Here is a 25,403-nt window from a genome sequence, read left to right on the forward strand (position 1 = left end):
TAAAGTGGCTAGGGCTCTTCAGCTTGGAGAAAAGACGGTTGAGGGAAGATATGATAGAGGTCGTCTATAAAATAATGAGTGGAGTGGAACGGGTAGAGTGAATCGCTTGTTTACTCTTTCCAAAAGTACTAGGACTAGAGGGCACGCAATGAAGCTAGAAAGTAGTAAATTTATAACAAATTGGAGAAAATATTTCTTCACTCAATGTGTAATTAAATTCTGGAATTTTTTGCCTGAGAATGTAGTAAAAGCGGTTAGCTTAGTGGGGTTTAAAAATGTTTGGCTGGCTTCCTAAAGGAAAAGTCCATAGACCATTACTAAAATGGACTTAGGGAAAATCTACTGCTTATTTCCAGAATATATTCAAAAAAATAGAGAAAATGGCAAAGCTCTACCTTATTATTTTGGTAAAAATACACAACTACAGTGGGGGAAATAAGTATTTGATCCCTTGCTGATTTTGTAAGTTTGCCCACTGACAAAGACATGAGCAGCCCATAATTGAAGGGTAGGTTATTGGTAACAGTGAGAGATAGCACATCACAAATTAAATCCGGAAAATCACATTGTGGAAAGTATATGAATTTATTTGCATTCTGCAGAGGGAAATAAGTATTTGATCCCCCACCAACCAGTAAGAGATCTGGCCCCTACAGACCAGGTAGATGCTCCAAATCAACTCGTTACCTGCATGACAGACAGCTGTCGGCAATGGTCACCTGTATGAAAGACACCTGTCCACAGACTCAGTGAATCAGTCAGACTCTAACCTCTACAAAATGGCCAAGAGCAAGGAGCTGTCTAAGGATGTCAGGGACAAGATCATACACCTGCACAAGGCTGGAATGGGCTACAAAACCATCAGTAAGACGCTGGGCGAGAAGGAGACAACTGTTGGTGCCATAGTAAGAAAATGGAAGAAGTACAAAATGACTGTCAATCGACAAAGATCTGGGGCTCCACGCAAAATCTCACCTCGTGGGGTATCCTTGATCATGAGGAAGGTTAGAAATCAGCCTACAACTACAAGGGGGGAACTTGTCAATGATCTCAAGGCAGCTGGGACCACTGTCACCACGAAAACCATTGGTAACACATTACGACATAACGGATTGCAATCCTGCAGTGCCCGCAAGGTCCCCCTGCTCCGGAAGGCACATGTGACGGCCCGTCTGAAGTTTGCCAGTGAACACCTGGATGATGCCGAGAGTGATTGGGAGAAGGTGCTGTGGTCAGATGAGACAAAAATTGAGCTCTTTGGCATGAACTCAACTCGCCGTGTTTGGAGGAAGAGAAATGCTGCCTATGACCCAAAGAACACCGTCCCCACTGTCAAGCATGGAGGTGGAAATGTTATGTTTTGGGGGTGTTTCTCTGCTAAGGGCACAGGACTACTTCACCGCATCAATGGGAGAATGGATGGGGCCATGTACCGTACAATTCTGAGTGACAACCTCCTTCCCTCCGCCAGGGCCTTAAAAATGGGTCGTGGCTGGGTCTTCCAGCACGACAATGACCCAAAACATACAGCCAAGGCAACAAAGGAGTGGCTCAGGAAGAAGCACATTAGGGTCATGGAGTGGCCTAGCCAGTCACCAGACCTTAATCCCATTGAAAACTTATGGAGGGAGCTGAAGCTGCGAGTTGCCAAGCGACAGCCCAGAACTCTTAATGATTTAGAGATGATCTGCAAAGAGGAGTGGACCAAAATTCCTCCTGACATGTGTGCAAACCTCATCATCAACTACAGAAGACGTCTGACCGCTGTGCTTGCCAACAAGGGTTTTGCCACCAAGTATTAGGTCTTGTTTGCCAGAGGGATTAAATACTTATTTCCCTCTGCAGAATGCAAATAAATTCATATACTTTCCACAATGTGATTTTCCGGATTTAATTTGTGATGTGCTATCTCTCACTGTTACCAATAACCTACCCTTCAATTATGGGCTGCTCATGTCTTTGTCAGTGGGCAAACTTACAAAATCAGCAAGGGATCAAATACTTATTTCCCCCACTGTATGGATAGGAAAAGCGATTTACTTCAACCATAATATATTGTATGTAAAGGGACGTCTCATACTGTCACACAGGTATATATCAAAACCTCTGCAATTGTGACACTGTATAATCATCGACTGCCCCCAACCTCCAGTAGTGCTCACAATTTGCTCATAGTGCATCACTTATTAACATATTTCAAAATAAAACAGTCCATCCACCTTATAATTGAAAGAGAAAAACGCCTAGATTTCGACCCAAATCGGGAGATAGACGTTTATCTCACAAAAACGAATAAATCGGTATAATGGAAAGCCGATTTTGGACGTTTTCAACTGCACTCCATCGCGGAAGCGTACAAAGTTGACGGGGGCGTGTCGGAGGCGTGGCGAAGGTGGAACTGGAGCGTGGTTATTGGCCGAGGAGAGATGGGCGCCTTTCGCCGATAATGGAAAAAAAGTATGCGTTTGTAGCTAGAATTTAGGGCACTTTTCCTGGACCCTATTTTTTCACGAATAAGGCCCCAAAAAGTGCCCTAAATGACCAGATTACCACCAGAGGGAATCGGGGATGACCTCCCCTGACTCCCCCAGTGGTCACTAACCCCCTCCCACCACAAAAAATGATGTTTCACAACTTTTTATTTTCACCCTCAAATGTCATACCCACCTCCCTGGCAGCAGTATGCAGGTCCCTGGAGCAGTTGTTAGGGGGTGCAGTGGACTTCAGGCAGGTGGACCCAGGCCCATCCCCCCCCTACCTGTTACAATTGTGCTGCTTAATGCTTAGTCATCCAACCCCCCCAAACCCACTGTACCCACATGTAGGTGCCCCCCTTCACCCCTTAGGGCTATAGTAATGGTGTAGACTTGTGGGCAGTGGGTTTTGAGGGTGATTTGGGGGGCTCAACACACAAGGGAATGGTGCTATGCACCTGGGAGCTCTTTTACCTTTTTTTTTTTGTTTTTGTAAAAGTGCCCCCTAGGGTGCCCGGTTGGTGTCCTGGCATGTGAGGGGGACCAGTGCACTACAACTCCTGGCCTCTCCCACGAACAAATGCCTTGGATTTATTCGTTTTTGAGCTGGGCGCTTTCATTTTCCATTATCACTGAAAAACAAAAACGCCCAGCTCACAAATTGTCGAATAAAACATGGACGTCTATTTTTTTCGGAAATACGGTTCGGTCCGCCCCTTCACGGACCCGTTCTCGGAGATAAACGCCCATGGAGATAGACATTTTCATTCAATTATGCCCCTCCATATGTGTCATCGTGCTCACATCAATTTCATTTTTTTGTAATTTTTGCGCACTACTGTTGCAACTCAGCAGTTCAAAAAAAGCTGAAACGCTTTTTTTGAACTGCTGAGTTGCAACAGAGGTGCGCAAAAATTACAAAAAAATGAAATTGATGTGAGCACGATGACACATATGGACTGTTTTATTTTGAAATATGTTAATAATTGATGCACTATGAGCAAATTGTGAGCACTACTGGAGGTTGGGGGCAGCGATGATTATACAGTGTCACAATTGCAGAGGTTTGATATATACCTGTGTGACAGTATGAGACGTCCCTTTACATACAATATATTATGGTTGAAGTAAATCGCTCTTCTTATTTCCAGAATAAGCAGCATAAAATGTATTGTACTGTTTTGGATCTTGCCAGGTATTTGTGACCTGGATTGGCCACTGCTGGAACAGGATGCTGGGTTTGATGGACCCTCGGTCTGTCCCAGTATGGCAATACTTATGTACTTATGAACAGTATACACTGAGTTAATATCATATATAATTTTCAAAAGTGTCTTGGAAAACAGGTCACACTTTATAAGCAAAAGTTATTCCCTCAAAACTCATATGTGGAGCTCAGAGCCTGCTTCCTTTTGAAAGAGGATATGAAAAAGAAAAAAAGATATGACTAATTCTTTAAACTGATCTGTTTAAAAGTGGTTTAGTTGTACTTAAAGGATTGATGCCACACGCAACTGAGATCTGTTTCCGTAATACACCCACTAGCAAACTGTTAGCTCTAACATGTCCTAATCAATTTGCAAACAACAGTTTTCCAATTGTGTAACTCACATGTGCTGACAGCCTTAAAGCTGTGGCTGAAGGTAATCATATTTGAATTACAGTGTCTAAGAATATAATTGCATGCCTGTGCATGTGGTGATTGTCTGAGGAAATCCTGATAATGTGGCACAAAAGGCATACTCAAATGACAATACTATTATAGAAGTTTTGTACAAATTCTTGCAATTAGCAAACACCGGGTTAGCAAAATTTGGTGCCGTAGTTTTGCTGATACAGTTAAATTTCATTTTGGCAGTTTTGAAGTACACAGAACAAAGGTTGTAAGAATAATTACGATTCTGAGGCAGTCAAGAAATTTCAAATTATGCTCAAAGAAAAAAATAAAACATAAAAATTATTATTTTATTTAAAAATAAAAATAAGCTTCATAGCAGATCTCACATCCCACTTAAACTTCATGCTACAGCAGGGTACCTACCCTAAAGAAAAAGGCAACATCCTGTTTACCCCAATACCAAAAGACACCAAGAAAAAAACAGACGACATTACCAACTTCCGCCCAGTAGCATCTATCCCATTAGTAGCCAAACTAATAGAAGGTCTGGTGACCAAGCAACTCAATGACTACATAAACAAATTCAGTATACTACATGAGTCACAATCAGGATTTCGACCCCTACACAGTACCGAAACAGTACTACTTACTCTCCTAACCAAATTCAAGCAGGAAATAGCAATAGGCAAAAGCATTCTCCTCCTCCAATTTGACATGTCAAGTGCATTCGACATGGTCAACCATAACATACTACTAAGACTTCTAGAACACTTCGGAATCGGTGGCAGTACTCTTAATTGGATCAAGGGCTTTCTAACCACAAGTGAAATGAAATCAAAATCAAATATACCATCACCATGGAAACCAGACTGCAGAGGACCGCAAGGATCACCACTATCACCAATCCTTTTCAACCTCATGATGACGCCACTAGCCAAGACCTTATCCACCCAAGGCATTAACCCATTTATCTACACTGATGACGTTACATTATATATCCCCTTCAAACATGACTTGGCAGAAATCACCAACGAAATCAAGCTTAGCTTAAACACCATGAACTCATGGGCTAACGCATTCCGATTAAAACTCAATACAGAAAAAACACACTGTCTCATCATCTCATCACAATAAAATACATACAAACCCACAAGCATCAACACCCCAGGATACACCCTCCCTATCTCAGACAGCCTGAAAATTCTCGGAGTAACAATTGACCGTAACCTCTCACTTGAGACTCAAGCGAAATCCACCATAAAGAAAATGTTTTTCTCAATGTGGAAACTCAAACGCGTGAAACCATTCTTCCCGACGGAAATATTTCGACACCTGATAAAAACAATGGTACTAAGCCATGCAGACTACTGTAATGGAATCTATGCGGGATGCAAAGATCAAATCATAAAATAACTTCAAACCGCCCAAAACACAGCAGCCAGGATTATATTTGGAAAAACGCGTTTTGACAGCCCCAAACCAGTCAGAGAAAAACTGCATTGGCTACGAATCAAAGAACGAATCACGTTCAAAATCTGCATGACTGTTCATAAAATCATTTACGGCGAGGCACCTGGATACAAGACAGACCTTATTGACCTGCCAACCAGAAATACCACTAAATTTACACGATCATACCTAAACCTCCACTACCCAAGCAGCAAAGGACTCAAATATAAATCCATCTATGCATCCAGCTTTTCCTACTTAAGCACACAACTATGGAACGCACTGCCAAAATAGTAAAAACTATGCCAGACCACCTTAATTTCCGGAAATCACTACAAACGTTCCTGTTCAAAAGAGCATACCCACCGACCCAACATAAAAATACATGGACACCTGCAACACAATGCAACCAAAGAACGTAAAGGACATTACCTGACTCTTCCTCCCCCCTCCTCTAAGTTCCCCCAACTACACCTACCTTACATGTACCTTATCTACCACAACATCACCTTGTATTCATTCGTACCATGTATTTGTTCAGACCAGAATCGGCTAATGCTGTAACGGCAATATGTAAGCCATATTGAGCCTGCAAAAAGGTGGGAAAATGTGGGATATAAATGCAACAAATAAATAAATAAAACTTCTATCCCATGTGAGGTACATTAGAAGTTGATATATTCTAAGGAGGAGGAGTAGCCCACTGGTTAGTGCAGTGAACTGAGATCCTAGGGAACTGGGATCTTGCCAGGTACTTGTGACCTGGATTGGCCACTGTTGGAAACAAGATACTGGGCTTGATGGACCTTCGGTCTGTGCCAGTATGGCAACACTTAAGTACTTATGTACTTCAATTCCCACTGCAGCTCCTTGTGACCCTGGGCAAGTCCGTTAACCCTCCGTTGCCCTAAGTACAAAAAACACCTTAGATTGTGAGCCCACCAGGGACAGAAAAAGTACCTGCATATAATGCGTACAGCGCTGTGTACATCTAATAGCACTATAGAAATGACAAGTAGTTGTAGTAACTAGCTGTGGATGGCACAGCAGTTACATGATTTGTATTTTCATACGAAGCCCAGAGATTATGCTCACAAAGTATAATGGTATTCAGACAGCTCGTGTAAAAAGAAAACACACTGCTAGACTATGTCTACTTTTACTTTTTCTGCATGCAGGTGCTTATGGGAGCTGCGATTTGGTCACATGAACAATTAGTATATTTAGGTTTCAAAGTTTTCATAAAATTTTGATGGAGCAAAAAAAAATGGCTAACTATGAATTGTATAAAGATTATTGTAAAGTACTCTGGCTTGATTTTCAAATGTGGATGCAAGATCCTTGTCAAAGAACTCTCTGGAAGCAGTATAATTTTAGTTTTGTTCTCTTTCTTTGGCCCTGTAAGAAGCCAAGCATCAACCAAGTGCTGTGTCTGGACTGAGATTCAGTGATTAGGTCTTTCTGCTCTCTAGAAGCCACCAGACTGGAACTAGCTGCTGGGATCTGTGCTGTAAGCAATTAAAAAGAGAGAGGAAGGTAAAATCTTGGGGCCCAATATTCAAAAGGGCCTCTCCTACCCGGTTAAACCATACTAAGGGCTGAATTCTATATATGGCAATGAAAAAAATTGGCGCAGGAAAAAAGTGCTATTCTATAAGCCACGCTTAAAGTTAGGCGTGTTTTACAGAATAGCACTTACGCCTGAGAATCGTGCCTAACTTTAGGCGTGGCCATTTGCATCAACTGAAACATGGTGCAAATGTGTGCATCTAAATTAAGCGTGTATTTTCCCTCATTTTATAACAACACACTTAAATGTTAGGAATGCCCCTGTTCCGCCTATGACCCTCTCATTTCCTCACCTCCTTTTTGAACTTGCATGTCCTTCCAACTATCGCCCCATCTCCCTCCTTCCTTTCCTATCCAAGCTACTTGAATGTGCTGTTCACTGCCGTTGTCTTGACTTTCTTTCATCTCAAGCTATTCTTGATCCACTTCAATCTGGCTTTTGTCCTCTTCACTCAACTAAAACAGCCCTTGCTAAAATGTCCAACGACAGATTCAAAGTATTTTATTCTATCCTCATCCTTCTTGATCTATCTGCTGCTTTTGACATTGTTGATCACTGCCTACTGCTTGATACTCTGTCCTCACTTGGATTTCAGGGCTCTGTTCTTTCCTGGTTTTCTTCTCTCCCATCACTCTTTTAGTGTATGCTCTGGTGGATCCTCCTCCACTTCTATCCCACTATCCCACTATCAGTTGGTGCACCTCAGGGCTCTGTCTTGGAACCTCTTCTTTTCTTCATCTGTACTTTTTCCCTCAGTGCTCTGATCTCATCCTATGGTTTTCAATATCACCTTTATGCTGATGACTCCCAGATCTACCTGTTCACACCAGAAATTTCAGCAGGAATCCAGGCTCAAGTCTCAACCTGCCTGTCTGACAGTGCTACCTGGATGTCTCACCGCCATCTGAAACTAAACATGACCCAATGAGTTTCTTATCTTTCCCCCTAAACCCACCTCTTCTCTTCCCTTCCCCCATTCTCTATCTTTGTGGACAGCACTTTCATCTTCCCTGTCTCATCAGCCCATAACCTTGGGTCATCTTTGACTTCTCTCTCTCTCTCTCTCTTTCTCTGCACATATCCAACAGACTGCTAAAACCTATTGTTTCTTTCTCTATATCACCAAAATTTGTCTCTTCTTTTCTGAGCACACTACCAAAACCCTTATCCACACTCTTCTCACCTTTCGTTTAGACTTCAACTTGCTTCTCACAGGTCTCCCACTAAGCCACCTCTCCCCCTTTCAATCTGTTCAAAATTCTGCTGCACGGCTTATATTCCACCAGTCCCACTATGCTCATATTAGCCTTCTTCTCAAGTCACTTCATTGGCTCCCTATCTGTTTCCACATACAGTTCAAGGTCTTCTTATTGACCAACAAGTGCATTCACTCTTCAGCTACTCAGTACCTCTCCGCTCTCCCTACACTCCTCCCCGGGATCTCCAGTCATTGGGTAAATCTCTCTTATCTGTACTCTTCTCCACTACCTCCAATTCCAGACTCCATTCCTTTTATCTTGCTGCACCATATCCCTGGAATTGACTTCCTGAGTCAGTATGTCAAGCTCCATTTTTGTCCGTCTTCAACTCTAGACTAACAGCCCAACTTTTTCAGGCTGCTTTTAACTTCTAACCCCTATACACTTGTTCAGTACCCATGTCAAAAAAGGAGGCTCTTAAATAAACTGGAAGGGCTGAAGATAGAACCCGAAGTGGTGAACTGGATTAGGAACTGGTTGACGGACAGAAGCCAGAGGGTGGTGGTGAATGGAATTCGCTTGGAGGAGGGAAAGGTGAGTAGTGATGTGCCTCAGGGATCGGTGCTGGGACCGATTCTGTTCAATATATTTGTGAGTGACATTGCCGAAGGGTTAGAAGGTAAAGTTTGCCTATTTGCGGATGATACTAAGATCTGCAACAGAGTGGACACCCGGGAGGGAGTGGAAAACATGAAAAAGGATCTGAGGAAGCTAGAAGAATGGTCTAAGGTTTGGCAATTAAAATTCAATGGGAAGAAATGCAAAGTGATGCACTTAGGGAATAGAAACCCTCGGGAGATGTATGTGTTAGGCGGGGAGAATCTGATAGGGACGGATGGGGAGAGGGATCTTGGGGTGATAGTATCTGAGGATCTGAAGGCGACGAAACAGTGTGACAAGGCGGTGGCCGTAGCTAGAAGGTTGTTAGGCTGTATAGAGAGAGGTGTGACCAGCAGAAGAAAGGAGGTGTTGATGCCCCTATATAAGTCGTTGGTGAGGCCCCACCTAGAGTATTGTGTTCAGTTTTGGAGGCCGTACCTTGCGAAGGATGTAAAAACAATTGAAGCGGTGCAAAGAAAAGCTATGAGAATGGTAAGGGATTTGCGTTACAAGACGTATGAGGAGAGACTTGATGACCTGAACATGTATACTCTGGAAGAAAGGAGAAACAGGGGTGTTATGATACAGACGTTCAAATATTTGAAAAGTATTAATCCGCAAATGAACCTTTTCCGGAGGTGCGAAGGCAGTAGAACGAGAGGACATGAAATGAGATTGAACAGTTGGCAGACTCAAGAAAAATGTCAGGAAGTATTTTTTCACGGAGAGAGTAGTGGATGCTTGGAATGCCCTCCCGCGGGAGGTGGTGGAAATGAAAACTGTAACAGAATTCAAACACGCGTAGGATAAACATAAAGGAATCCTATTCAGAAGGAATGGATCCTAAGGAGCTTAGCCGAGATTGGGTGGCAGAGCCAGCCGGTGGTGGGAGGCGAGGATAGTGCTGGACAGACTTATACGGTCTGTGCCCTGAAGAGGACAGGTACAAATCAAAGTAGGGTATACACAAAAGTAGCACATATGAGTTTGTCTTGTTGGGCAGACTGGATGGACCATGCAGGTCTTTTTCTGCCGTCATTTACTATGTTACTATGTCTCTTATCATTCCCACCTTAAGTATTTCCCTTATTTGTCCTGATTAGATTGTAAGCTCTGTTGAGCAGGGGCTGTCTCTTTTGTTCAAGTGTACAGTGCTTCGTACATCTAGTAGCACTATAGAAATGATAAGTAGTAGATAGTAAGAGATTCACCCAAGGTGGTGTACAGCTGGTACATTTTAACATAAAACTTACAATGTTGTTAACAGCATAACAATAGTAAAATGACCTAATATAAACATAAATAGAATAAATGAGGTAAACTTGGACAAGGCATATTGAAACCTAATAATAGGAGTAACATGAAACAGTATCAAAAAACATGCACATTTAACAGCACTGAAATTAAAAGAACAGAGATAATACGATGTCAACATAATGTGTTTTAAAAGAAACTACAAACTGCCCAGAATACTGTGGCTAGACTTGTCATGCATGTACCACACTTTGAGAGGGCTTCTCCTTTGCTGATGCATTTGCATTGGCTTCCCATTAGGGCCAGAATTGTATTCAAAACTCTATACTCTCATATTTCAGATTTTGTATGGTATTGCCCATGATTATATGTTGCCCCTTGTTACTTTGCCTTTTCGCAATTCAATCTTTGGTTTAAGAGTTTACCTGTGTCTTCATTTCCCTACCTGTAAGAAAGTAGTTTATAAATCTATATATTCAGCTACTTTTTCATACCAAGGTATTAAATGGTGGCATTCCTTGCCGAAAAATATAAGATCCCAACATGATTACCGTATTTTTCGGACTATAAGACGCACTTTTTTCCCCCAAAATTTGGGAGGAAAATGGGGGGTGCGTCTTATAGTCCGAAGGTAGCGTTTTTGGACCGCCGTCCCGTACTTACACGATTCCATGTTCCCTGGTGGTCTAGTGACGTCGGGGCAGGAAAGAGCCCCCTCTTTCCTGCCCATCGCGCTGCTCTCCATGCTCCTCACTGCTTTCTGACGGTCTCGGCGATATTCAAAATGGCCGCCGAGATTCTCGGCGGCCATTTTGAATCTCGCCGAGACCGTCAAAAAGCAGTGAGGAGCACGGAGAGCAGCGCGATGGGCAGGAAAGAGGGGGCTCTTTCCTGCCCCGACGTCACTAGACCACCAGGGAACATGGAATCGTGTAAGTACGGGACGGCGGTCCAAAACTCGGACAAGACGCACCGGAGCACCTAGGTTTTAGAGGAGGGAAAAAGGGAATTTTTTTTTTTTCCTATTTCCCTCCTCTAAAACCTAGGTGCGTCTTATGGTCCGGTGCGTCTTATAGTCCGAAAAATACGGTACTTGGTTTTTCATAAGTTTTTGAAATCTTTTCTTTTCAAAAAATTTCTGTCAATTGATCCAGGCGCCTAATCTTCCTCCTTCCATTCTCCCTATTATGCTTTATTATTTAATTCTTTATATATTTATGATTCATATTGATGTGTGGGTTTATGAATATTGTTTCCTATTTTGCAATGACTTTGTTTTAGCTTGTTAGCTACATTGAACTGTCGCGGGTCTCAGGCTCAAAACAAACAGTCACGGACTCTGGGACAACGTGAGCCCTTGGCCTACCATTGTCGAGCAGCAGCAGAAGGCAAACCCCCCAACCAGGACTGGACTAACAAACAAGGATGGAGCTGGATTCTGGAACGGACTTGGCTTGGATGGAACTGGATTCTGGAATGGACTTGGCTTGGCTGGAACTGGATGCTGGAATGGACTTGGCTTGGCAGGCAGTGCTGGAAGAGACAGGACTGGAGCTGAAGCTGTAGGCAGACAATGCTGGAACAGACAGGATTCAGGATACTCAAACAGGATTCAGGATTCTCAAACAGGCTTGGTGGAACAGGATTCAGGATGCTCAAGCAAGATTCAGGATTCTCAAACAGGCTTGGCTGGAACAGGATTCAGGATTCTCAAACAAACAGGATTCAGGATTCTCACACAAGCTTGGCTGGAACAGGATTCAGGATGCTCAAACTGGGCGGACACAAGCAGGGTCAGAACTAAAGCTGAAGGCTTGCAGGGCAGACACAAGCAGGATGGGAACTGAAGCTAAAGACAAACAGGGCAGACACAAAGCTGACCCACACAGACAAACAACAGAACTAAGACTGAAGCTGAAGGTAGAGGGGACTAGAGCAAGCAAGGCAGACTATGCAGGACACAAAGCTGACCCACACAGACAAACAGAGAAGAACAGAAGTAGAAGTGCACACAGGCACCCTAAACAAGAAATCAAGACAAAAGTGCCCACGGGCACACAGACAAATGAACAAGGCAGAAGTGCACACAGGCACACAGACTATGAACAAGGCAACAAGAAATCAAGACAGAAGTGCTCATGGGCACACAGACAGGAACAAGGCAGAAGTGCTACACTGCATACAGACTAACCTGGAGACCTTTGGCATTGCAAAGGCCCTGAATGAAAGTCTATCACTTCCTTATAAACAGGACAGAGGCAGGAAATACACTGAACACCAAAGTGAGGCTTGAAACACGCAGGAAGTGGAAACCCTACAGGACAGAGGCAGGAAACACACTGAACACCAAAGGAGGCTTGAAACACACAGGAAAGAAACAACAATGCAGACAGGAGCCAGCTCAGAAGCTGACCATCGGGACATAAGGTGAGTCAGAGAAGGATCACGACCACAGTCGTGACAGAAACTGTGCATGACAATGTGGGGTATAAAGGTCATAAATAAATAAATATACCAATGAAATACCTAATAACATTCAAATAACATAGATATGATACTAATGCTTTTCTATAATATAGTTTACCATGTAGCTGAGGGGCCAAGTGCAAATAGATGGGGACAAGATGGGTGGTTACAGAGTTAGTTGGGATAAACAGATGGGTGGCTAAACTCAAGGCAAGTTCTTTGTTTATTTAAACAAGATATAAGGAACTGAACTAAGTTACATTGTGTGTGGCAAGCTAGTCTAGGTACAGAGTGAGTGTAAAATTTGGGCACAGATATTTCAATTAAGTCTAATTATTGCCAATAATTGGTTAACAAGCTAATTGTCGGTGCTAATTAGCTCGTTATTCAATTAAATTGTGCCTGCAAATTGGGCATGCAATTTTTAGCGACTTTATAGAATTAGGGGGTAACCGGGCTGGGAAGGGATATTCAATGGCATTTAACTTGACACTGCCCAGTTAATATTTCCACTGACTACTGTGGCACTGTCCAGATAGTGCCGGGGTGGAGCTGGACCAAAGTCAGGAATTTCCTGGTTATAGGCGATATTCAGTCCACTAACCAGGTAAATAAGCAGATAGTTAGGACAGCTTAGTAGTGTAGCCAGAGTTTAATTTTTAGATGGACCTAGAGGTGGACTGGGTGGGCACAGGCCTCGCATTTCCTCTCCACCCACTACCACCCCCGCCCGCCACCGCCGCATTTCCTCTCCATCCGCTACCCACCCCCCACCCCCTGCGACAGCCCCCTGCACATGGTCAGTTCTGGTCATTTTTACTGACCTGAAGCGCCGTTCTCCCTCCAGCACTGGTGATTCCCATAGCCAGCCTTCTGCCAGCATGCGTCGTCGGAGCCTCTTCTCAGGCACATCCCACCTACTCTGCAACTTTCTGTTTTCCACAAAGGTGGGACGCAGGAAGTTGCAGAGTAGGCGGGACGCGCCTGAGAAGAGGCCCCGACCAAGCGCGCTGGCAGAAGGCTGGCTATGGGAATCGCCGGTGCTAGAGGGAGAACGGCGCTTCAGGGCAGTAAAAGTGAGCAGACCACGCGGACGGGGAGAGCGGGCAGAAGAGGCTGGGTGGGCCTGGAGCAAAAGTGGTTGGGCCTGGGCCAGTATGTACACTAGCCTGTGGCAGGCGTAAATGCTCACGTCCAAACTTAGGCACGAAATACGCACTAAGGGGTCCTTTTACTAAGCTGCAGTAAAAGGGTGCCTTCGCTAGCATCAGCGCGTGTTTTTGATGTGTGCTGAGGTCCCCTTTTACCGCAGCGGGTAAAAGGCTATCCATTTTTGGGAAAAAGAAATGGTTGTGTGGTAAGTGAACCACTTACCGCACAGCCATTTTGCTGGGGATCCCTTACTGCCACCCATTGAGATGGCACTAAGGGCTCCCACGCTAACCCGGTGGTAGCGATTACCACCGGTTAAGTTCCAGCACTACAAAAATAGGCCATATTTTTGTAGCGCTGGAAATGGTGCCCGCTGGGCTCCTGCATTAGTCTGTTGGTAGTTCCGGATTGGCGTGCGGTAAGCCCACTGCTTGGTAAAAAGGCCTCTAAGCTAGTATCCAATAAAGGCCGTTCCATGCAGAGTGTCGTTCACAGAATACTAGCTTAGCGCAAATCGTAACACTACCTAAATGTTAGTGCCATTTATTGATTCCCCCCCCCCCCCCAGTGACTATATTCATTCCGGTAACCATCCAGATAAAGTAGTACAGCAAAAAAATCTGTACTAACTTTATCTGGGTAGGTATCTGGTTACTTGTCTGAATATCACCAGGTAGCTGCTGAATATCTGAAAGTTCCGCGCCAGTATGTGGGTACAGCCCAGCACTGAGGGCCCCTTTTAAGAAGCTGCGACAAAAGGAGGCTGCCTGCGCTGGTGTCGGTGTGTGTGTTTGACACGCGCTGAGGCCCCCTTTTACTGCAGTGGGTAAAATGCAGGTGTTTGTTTTTTTTCACTTGTCGTGCGGCCATTTCGGTGGGGAGTGCTTACCATCGCCCCCATTAAGGTGATGGTAAGGGCTCCTGCGCTAACCCGGCGGTAACCAGATAGTGTGTGGCACTGCCCGATTACCACCAGGTACACACCGGCACTACAGAAATAAAATATTTTTGTAGTGCTGGATATGATGCGCCCTGGAAGTGGGAAGTACTGCTGGGCTACTGCAGCAACTCGGCGGTACTTCCCTTTTAGCGAGCAGTAAGCCCGCATTGGGCTTATTGCCGCTTTGTAAAAGGACCCCTGAATATCTAGGCATAAAACATGCAGTGCCCAACATTAAAAAAAAAAACACTGATCACCACAAGCTGAATATGGCTCTATAAAAGCCCCAGAAACCCATTGTAAGTACAGCCATAAGCTATGCTACTGCTTGTGTAATTATTATGATTGAGATGATGATTATTAAACTTGATATAGCGTTGTGTTATGATTAGCACTGGTTACACAAGGGAATTACTAATATGATAAAACTTTGTAGAAAATATACCAATATTTCTTCTCTGCAGCCCATGCTGGACTCCACTGGAAGCCAAAAACAAGTTTTGCTGTCTTTTTGGAACACATACAGATTTGAGTGTTTTAGCAAAGTCTTTCAAACGCCTACAAAAGAAATAACACAATATGTACTACAGGCACTCTGATATCTAACTGCGACGTTCTTGTATTTTTTTTTCTAGGACATTAACAGATGTATTCTTGAAAACTACCCAGAATGTTCAAACCCCAGGTTGTTCTACATCATACCATATTTTTGTGGACAACACCCTAAATGCAGGTGAATATAACCATCTGTCTGCAGCAGTTGGGTGAATGCTTAATTATCCTTACAGTCTGAAGAGAAAATGGTCAGATCCCTGTAATGATAAGTTGTTGTTGAGGGTTTGAGGGGTAGTCACATTTGTAACTCTTTCTTTCTATGATTGTGTCTCAGCATATTTGAACGATTTAAAATATTCCATTCATTGGTTTTGAGGGATTCAAAACAAAATCTTTTCTACATCTTCAATTTTTCTACATCTTCAATTTTCGGAAAGTGATTTTTAGTCAGTTGTACTGTTTAAAGATTGATATTGTGGCTAAGAAGATTTATGATTGGAGTTTCAACAGAACATTGGATGAACAGATTGAGTGATCACCTTGATGTTGATCCTCTCTTGTGAACAGAGTCAGGAGATCCATACTCCGAAAGATAAGAACAGTAATTTATGTTATGTGAAACTGTCTGAAGTCAATGTTAACCCCCATTTTTCAATGTTGTTGTGAATAACGTAATAAATGTTTAAATAACCGGCATTTGAGGGATGCTGTGTGTATTATGCTTAAAAATTAATGAGATTAATGATAATATTAGTCCTGCATGTTTTGACTAGCATATTTGGTCAGAGATGGATGGGGAAAAAGAGGCACAAGTTTTTTTTTCAGCACATTAGAAGAACTAATTGCTTCCTGGGTCCTATGGAGAAAATTGGCCATTATCTATACAGAAGGTCTGTTAATACAGTAGTGATAGCTCTCAGCCTCCATGAATTATTTAGGGGTGGAAATGGTATTAAAACTATGTGATTGGGGAGCCAACCCATTGTGCTTTGCCATACAGAGGACTTAGTTTCGACTCCCAGGCCAGAGCTGGATTTAAGATGTTAGCATCGATAGGAAGGACTGATGAGTGGCGAAGAGGAGATAGATCATAGAGCACAATCCTAAAACAATTATAATCTGCTTCCTCTTTACCCTGGGTATTTGGTGCCTTCAAAATTCTGTGCCCTGGGTAGCTGCCTGTGTTACATATGCCTAAATGCAGGCCAGGGATTGGACTGCAAGGAGATAATTTGGATATGCAGTTTGGGGAAAAGGTGGTTAGTGGACTGCTCTCAGATCAAGCAACATAATATGGAAGTTGTTTATGGGAATAGATCATATCACAGACATCGTTTTGTTCACCTTAGAAAATCTAAATCTTTTTTTTTTTTTTTTTTACAAAATATTCTCTTAATGCCCCTCTCTACTGTCATTTCTTCCCCCATTCCAGCCCCCTATTGTTATTTTAACACAAGATCAGTTTGTAGAAAGACTTTATTTTAAGGGATCTAATTGGGGATTCTGAAATAGGATTGGTTTTTTTTTTATTATATCTTTATTCATATATTTCAATATATCATCACAATACGTGAGTATGCAATCGGCATTTATACAAAAGGCAAAAAAGAAATAAAGGGAAATATCATTAATAGCCTTTCTGTCCACAAGTTTAGGAAATTTGGAATCCAAGAGTTTAGAAATTAAAAATAAAACATATAGCAATAATTACAAACTAATAGTTGCAACCTCTGGTTCAGACCCCAGCCTGCATTTAGGGAGGGCACACAACATTCAATTCCACTCTAGCATCTAGGAATTCTTTTAACTGTTTTGGGTCTACAAATTGAAACTGTTTACCCTCAAGCATTACATTACAATAACAAGGAAAACGTAATATAAAAGTTGCTCCCAGTGCCACCACCCTAGGGCGGAGTTCCAGAAAGGTCCTCCGTCTCATCTGTGTAGGCCTTGAGAGATCAGGAAAAATACGAATTTTTGAGCCCAAAAACAGATTTTCTAAGTGTCTCAAGGAAAGCCTTAATACGGCATTCCTATCAGGCTCCAGCACAAAAGTAACAAGCAGAGTCAACCTCTGAGTAATTATCTCCAATGAACTTTCAAGGAAAGAAGTAAGATCCATTCCTTCCCCTGCTATCGGGGGATTTTCTTCCACCACTCCACCACTCCTGATGTAGTAAGCCCGAGTAAGGGGAGGCAGTGAATCCTTGTCCATTCCAAGAATATCAATCATATATTTTTTAACCATATCCAAAGGGGAAATTAAAGGCGATTTGGGAAAGTTAAGAAACCTGAGGTTAAGTCTTCTAGCCTGGTTTTCCAGGTACTCCAATCTTTTGTGTAGGAAATTATTATAGGATTGTTTTTATTGTTGAAACATGGTTACAAGATTACTCTAATCCAGTGGTTCCCAAACCTGGTCCTGAAGGTACTCCAGCCAGTTAGGCTTTCAGGATATCCACAATGATTATTCATGAGAGCTATTTGCATGCAGTGAAGGCAGTGCTTGCAAATCTCTCTCTCATGAATATTCATTGTGGATATCCTGAAAACCTGACTGACTGGGGTGCCTTCAGGACCAAGTTTGGGAACTACTGGCCTAATCCTTTACATCTACCAGGTAATAATATTTTGCATAATTCAGTAACTACTAAAAAGGGTGGTGGTTTAGCTGTGATTAGAATGGTTATTGTGTTAATTAACTGGAGAGAGTTCTGCTAATCCTCTGGGAATTCCACTAGTTTATAGTTGGTTGGGCTCATGTGTGCTCATAGTTGTATGAACAATTTTTACAGACATCAATTTTCTCAGTTATTAATTTTAGACTATTTTAGTTTACACTTGGAAAGTCAACTTGATGATAATGTGGTGAACTTCTTATCTTGCTTAGATAATTAGCAATTTAATATACCCATGAAAAGGGGCACACTTTAGATTTAATTGCTACTACTTCACATCAGTTATTAACATATTGTAAGTGCTTCAGAAAAAATAGACACTTGCTTCTTTTTGCCATTGCAGAGCAGAATAATGGCTTATGGACTTTTCTTTTAGGAAATTATCTAAAACTTTTAAAAACCCTGCTAAGCTAACTGCTTTTACCACGTTCTCTGGCAAAAAATTCCAGAGTTTAATTACACGTTTAGTGAAGAAATATTTTCTCTTCTTTATTTTAAAATTACTACTTAGTAACTTAATTGTGTGCCCCCTAGTCCTTGTATTTTTGGAAAGAGTAATCAAGTGATTCACGTCTACCCATTCCACTCCAATCAGTATTTTATAGACCTCTATTATATCTCTCCTCAGCCATCTCTTCTCCAAGCTGAAAAGCCCTAGCCTCTTTAACCTTTCCTCATAGGGAAGTTGTCCTTTGAGATGCGGTGACCAGAATTGCATATAGTATTCGAGGTGCAGTTGTACCATGGAGCAATACATTCTCATTTTTATTTTACATTCCTTTCCTAATAATTCCTAAAGTTTTATTTGTTTTCTTAGCCTCCACTGCACAATGAGCAGAGGATTTCAATGTATCATCAATGATGACACCTAGATCCTTTACCTGAGCAGTGAATTCTAATGTGGAACCTTGCACTACATATTTATAGTTTGGATTCCTATTTCCTATATGCATCACTTTGCACATACTTTAAATGTCATCTGTCTCATAATGTCCTCTTGCAATTTTTCACAATCCTCTTGTGATTTAACAACTTTGAATAACTTTGTGTCATCAGCAAATTTAATTACCTCACTACTTTCTCCCATCTGTAGATCATTTTTAAATATGTTAAAAAGCTGCAGTCCCAGCATAGAAACCAAGGGAACCCCACTATCTACCCTACTGACCATTTAACCCTACTTTCTATCTTTTAACCAGTTCTTAATCCACAATAGGACACTTCTTCCTATCTCATAATCTTCTAATTTCCTCAGGAGTCGTTCATGAGATACTTTGTCAAATGCCTTTTGAAATCCAGATACACAGTATTGACCTGCTCACCTGTATCCACATGTTTATTCACCCCTTCAGAGAAGTGTAGTAGATTGGTGAGGCAAGATTTCCCTTGACTAGATCCACGTTGGCTTTGTCTCATTAATCTATGCCTATGTATATGCTCTGTAATTTTGTTCTTTATAATAGTCTCTACCATTTTGCCCAGCACTGATATCAGGCTCACCAGTTTATAATTTCCCGGTTCACCTCTGGAACCCCTTTTAAAAATTGGCCTTACATTGGACACCCTCCAATCTTCTGGCACTATGCATGATTTTAAAGATAAATTACATATTACTAACAATAACTCTACAAGTTCATTTTTCAGTTCTATCAGTACTCTGGGATGTATATCATCCAGTCCAGGTGATTTGCTACTCTTTAATTTATCAAATTGCACCATTAAATCTTCCAGGTTTACAGAGATTTGTTTCAGTTTCTTTGACTTATCAGCATTAAATACCATTTCTGGCACTGGTATCTCTCCCACATCCATTTAAATAAATTTAAATCAGTTTGCGGTATTGGTTTCTGTGCGAGTTAATACCTGTGCTGAAACCATTTGAGCATTGCTCAGCTAGTAAAGCCTGCGGTAAAACAAGGTTAAAGTTGTGCTGGTGCGTTGTGCATCGGTCTGACAGGTTTAATCACACAGTACACATTATCATGGACCTGCTGTAATGTCTACTGTGCTATTAAAGCAACCTACATAGTAAAAAAGCAGACTAGCTGGTGTTTAGCTTTCCTAGAACTACAGGTTCCCTCACAACAAGCCTCCAGTATTTCTGGGATTAAGGATAGCCTTAACTTGTATTTTAAACTGGAGACCTTAGAGCAGAGATCTTCACTAAATTTCAAGTGGGGACCATTTTGTCAAACAATGTTCAGTGAGAAAGCAAAAATCATCATCCAGCCCCACCCCATCCTGTCTCCCCCATACTCTTCAGGCTGGCTCTTGCCCCTCTCCAGTTTTAACTTCTCCCTATACTTCTCTGGAGGGTGGTATGTGGTGCCATTGCTTTGGACAGGTAGATACTGTATGGTATAATTTTCTTACAGCACCGCATAGCTCGTATTAAGTGTGAACTGCATGATGCTCTCTTAGTCTTTTGAGGACAGAGTGGGATTTTGGGCAGCACATAGCTCAAACACTGAGAGCTGCATGGTACAGATATTAAACAGAATATGGAATTATGCCAGCAGCAAGTCAGAGGAAAAGGTGGGAGGAAACTGTGTATTGGAGAAAGAGTCAGGAGGCCAGTCTTAGGGTCAGGGAGACCCCCACTGGCCTCTGGGCCTTGGAATGAAGAATGCTGCCTTAGAGAATGCTTAGAGTGAGGAATCTATGGTTCTTCAGTTTTCCTTATACTTGTTTATTGTCACCAGATATTGTACTGCAGGGCTTGACAAATCCTGGGTGCCAGGTCGCCTGGCACCTAGAAATTGCACGCTGGCACCTGGGATTTCATTCATTCTCCCAAATTTTGTTTTTGTAGAGCTGCCTCAAAAGGTACACTACCTGCTTTTGCACTGTGATTCAGCTCTGTGCTGGAACCGCACAGTGCAGGAAATTCAGGAAGTGTTGTGGTTTCAAGTCTTTTGGGACTTTAAATTGTTAGACCAGCCAGAACTTCCTGTACCTGTACGGCTCAAGCTTTACTGTGAGTGGAAAATTGTGACGGGGGGAATAGAAGTATGCTATTTCTTCTGCAAATTGTTTTTAGGCTGCTTGTATCCCCTCCCAAATTAGCATGAACCAGCCATTCTCAACTGGGAGGAGTAAAAGAAACCAAAGCTAATTGCATATGAGAGAGTCAGTTTTTATTCACTTACCAAATACAATAGTTTCTCATGAGAGATCAACACAGTAACATAACGAGATGTTTTCTGTCTGCATCTCCGAAATATTCTTCTGAGAGGGCAGCTTATATCATTTGTTTCAAACAATGATTTACTTGACTCTCTTTCTGCAAAATGTCCTTCTCACAGATTAACCAACATCTGGTTTTCTTAAGCTATTAAAACAACATTCTTTTGCTGTTTACACTAGTCTCCTTCCCAGGCCCGCTTGTAGGGGTATCATAAATTCCAGAGATCATGCAGGCTCATACATCTCTGACAGACTCCAGAGTCATACAGACTTTATCAATCTCTGACCTTTTAACCCATTTCATAATGCATAACTTGTGCTCATAATTTCTCCATCTCCCCCCTTGAAGACCTTGTAAAGGGCTTCACTTATGTTAGGTTTGTGACCTTAGTGTTACAGAAAACATAAATCACAGCCTAGTCCTGCACCTAGGACGTGTCTGGCCTTTATTTTGTTAATTTAGTCTACATATTCTGTGTTAGTGCTCCGGCCGCAGGCCGGCTTGGGTTGCAGGCCACTCAGATTCCCTTAGCAGGATGCGAATCCGTTTCCTGGCCTTACCCATCATGGCATACAACCTCATGAGCACTACAGGGCGATTTCAGTTTCCTGCATAAGTGTCTAAATCTTAGTCACATTGTTAAGGTTAGGGAGTAGGTATGAGTCACAATTCATGCCAACTGTCTAGTATTGGGTTATATATAACAAGACAAGGTGGTTATAGTGAGATATATATTGCCCTTGTTTAACCTTCCCCGGAGCCTTATGTTACTTACAATGCCTCCCCATCTGAATAATGCTAGAGGAGGACAATTATGCAGCATAAAAGAAATCACAAGAAATTTAAACATTATCTTCAACATTTTAAACCTCTGCGTCAATATGTAGTCTTTCATATAGAACATATTCATGTCCCATAGGTTCTTTTTAAAAGCAGTTTCAATTAAGTGTTGTACTAAACTCCTAATGCAAGGTATTATACAACAACCATGAAGTACAAATATAGCAATAACTATTAACATTGTGGTTAAACTAGATACTATAAAAGTTTTCCATTTCCCAAAAATATTGTCCATCCACCCAGTCCAGGTGGTGTCTATACCAGAATTCTCAGCAAGCTCATCAGCTAAGGTAGTAAGTCCTTGCAAGGCCTTAGTTATAGTCCCATCAGGTGCAGTGTTATTAGGAATAAATGTACAAACTCTGCCTTCTTTTGCCAATATCATATCAAGGACCATGCGGTTCTCCCAAGCCATCTGGCTTATGGCGTCCAGTTGGGCAGCGATACCTTTAACTGCATCTCTGGTGTAATTAATTGAATGCTGTTGGTTATAATAAATATAGTTAATCCAATCAACATTTTTGTTAATAGTGGACCACCAAAACAAAGAGGATTCAAAACCTGCAGCAATTTGGTTGTGGGCCTTGAATTCATCTGGCACCCACCTTGGTACACCTATAGAGTCAATATAAATTCTGTCATCAAAGGAACCATGGATTTCTCGCTTCTTTCTCCCACAACATTGGCACAGAGGCACATCTATTCAATTTTGTATTTAAAATATCATAAATGGAGTTCCTGAGGAAGAATTTCAAAACCCTGCAGAGTCGGACTCGTTATGATTTCATTGTGTAGCTACAAGTATTAAATGTTTTTGGTGGAGAATGGAGAATCCTAGCATGACAACAAGCATGGATTTCTACAGGATTATTACCACTGAGGAATTTACACAAGGCTTTTACAAATGTTAAGTACTTTTTGTTAAGTGCCTACGTTTTCAAACATTTAGATAACAAGAGCTGTTAGTAGTTTTATACTCAGCATTTTTCTCATAATAAGATATAGCACGCGTGAGTTTGGAGTGCATTGAGGTTTTTATTAGAGTGAGTGTAGGAATTGACCCATTTTTCACTCTATGAATTATTAAAGGTATTGGATACACTTATAGCAATATTTTAACACAAGGTGTGCTAAAATTATTTCAAAAAATACCTTTAGAGAAGTTCCATGATTGAGAATCTTATCCACCCTTAGAGGTGTCGCTTTGATTAGGCGCCCCTCACTTGGGTGAGTGAATAACTCTGAGAACATCTCTATAAACAAAAAAAATTATTTATTTTTTAGATCAATTATTTGTATGGAGAGATTCTGAGTCAGTTCCTTCACTTATAGATCTCCTAATAATTTGGCTCTGGTCAAACAACTTTTTTTTTTTATAAATGCACAATAGGCAAATCTCTTTCAGTTGAAAGGAAGCTCTGAAATAAGGGGGCATAGGATGAAAATGAAAGGAGATAGACCCAGGAGTAATCTAAAGAAATACTTCTTTATGGAAAGGATGGTGGATGTGTGGCATGGTCTCCTGGTAGGAGTAGTGGAGACAGACTGTATCTAAATACAGGAAAACATGGGACAAACATGTAGGATCTCTAAGGGAGAGGGAAGGGATTGTAGATTGTATAGATGGGCAGATTTAATAAGCCACATGGTGTTTGCCATCATTTCTGTTTCTTAGTGCAATATTTTAATAGAGTCACTAGAGGTCTCTGCTAGCTACATAGAACAGAACTTCAGAGGTATTGGCACATGTATAACTCATAGTCATTTTCAGGCTGGAACAAGTCCTCTGTTATGCAATTGCACAGACTTCACATTTGTTCAAGAGCTAGATTTGAACTAGTGGTCTTTAGCTTTTGTGTATTGAGGGATAAAGAAAATCCATAAGATCAATTATGGGTGGATAATATTGGCATTGCTGCAGTAGTGCCTATATGTATTTTGTTATGGTGAAGGGATAAAAGAAAAATGGGTGGTGGCAGGGGAGATATATACAGGATAAGAAGATAATTTAATTATTTTGCAATGGGAGTCTTATAAAGAGTTAGGAATTAAAATTAATGAAATTTTGATGTAATTAAATTAATTAACAAATTATTTAGCAAAAAGGGGTAAACAAGGGATTACTGGGAAGAGATGCTGAGGTTTAGTAAGGCATTCAAATTAGAGCAGAAAGTATGGTGACTTCAAAGGTATGTAAATTTTTTTTGTAAGGTTGGGGCGGAGCAAAAGAGCATAAGAACGTCAGGAAAATTGGTGGGCTCCAGGCTGAGAATTGATGGGCAGCAAGGAGGAAAGCTAGTTGAAGGAACTGAAGCAAGAAATTTCATCCCACCCAATCCCTCCCAAAATTTAGAAGAGTGAGGGTTGAGATTGGGATCTTGGGTAATTTTGTAGTTGGGATAGTGATGTTTAGGGATGGTAAAAGGGGTAGTTTAGGTCGCAGCTGCAGTAATTTAAATGACAATTTTTCAAGCAGCCTTGATTTAAGGACAATTAATTTACTGGCTATATGGATTTTACAGTGTAATCTGCTTGTATGCAAAACCGCCAGAAGCAGAAGTGAAGCCTTGACTTCGCCGCAGGTCTCACTTTACAAGGTGGTTCATGGAGTATTAATACATTTGATGGAATAAATGTGTGTAGCTAGGTCGGCACCAACTAGCTTTATAAAAGGTAATAAAATGTTATTATCAATATTTCAATGCAACCTTCACTTTTCTTAAGTGAAGGTTGCATTGACATATTGATAATAACATTTTTATTTGTGTTGGTTATGAATTTTTGATTGGTTAATAAAGCTGCAGCCAAAATTATTGTTCCAATTTATAAGGTTGTCATAGTATTCTTTGTTCATGTGTATGTCAGGAACGTATGCAATGCAAGTGCCAATATTATGGGCCTAGCTATTTGGTAGAATGCATATAGTGGTATTATCTAGTCCTCCTAGATCTAGTCAAAAAGTGTTATTATACATCCCATCCCTTTATGGAACAATGTGAATGTGGCATGTTATAGGGCATGAACATTTTTTATTTTTGTTACATTTGTACCCTGCGCTTTCCCACTCATGGCAGGCTCAATGCGGTAGGCAATGGAGGGTTAAGTGACTTGCCCAGAATCACAAGGAGCTGCCTGTGCTGGGAATCAAACTCAGTTCCTCAGGACCAAAGTCCACCACCCTAACCACTAGGCCACTCCTCCACTGTCAATGGCTGCTCCTACAATCTAGAATTTATTGAGGTTGGATATTAGGGTGGTAATGTTATTGGGTTTTAGAAAAAATAAAGCCTGGTTGTTCAGTAATATATATAGGTGTGAATGTGTTGGCCTTGTGATTCTGAGACTGGGTCTGTGGGTAAGA

At 41.6% G+C, this 25,403-nt stretch overlaps 1 protein-coding gene across 1 annotated transcript in view; it reads left to right on the top strand.

Moving 5' to 3' along the window:
- The window catches only part of UST (uronyl 2-sulfotransferase), a 461,975-nt gene that overhangs the window by 397,933 nt on the left and 38,639 nt on the right, over positions 1 to 25,403 (top strand). Inside the window, exon 6 of the mRNA XM_030198046.1 lies at positions 15,418 to 15,515. Coding sequence (XP_030053906.1) covers positions 15,418 to 15,515 — 98 coding nt within the window. The remainder of the gene's footprint in view (positions 1 to 15,417; positions 15,516 to 25,403) is intronic.

This window comes from Microcaecilia unicolor, chromosome 3, assembly GCF_901765095.1.
Source record: "Microcaecilia unicolor chromosome 3, aMicUni1.1, whole genome shotgun sequence".
In the NCBI taxonomy this organism is placed as follows: Eukaryota; Metazoa; Chordata; class Amphibia; order Gymnophiona; family Siphonopidae; genus Microcaecilia; species Microcaecilia unicolor.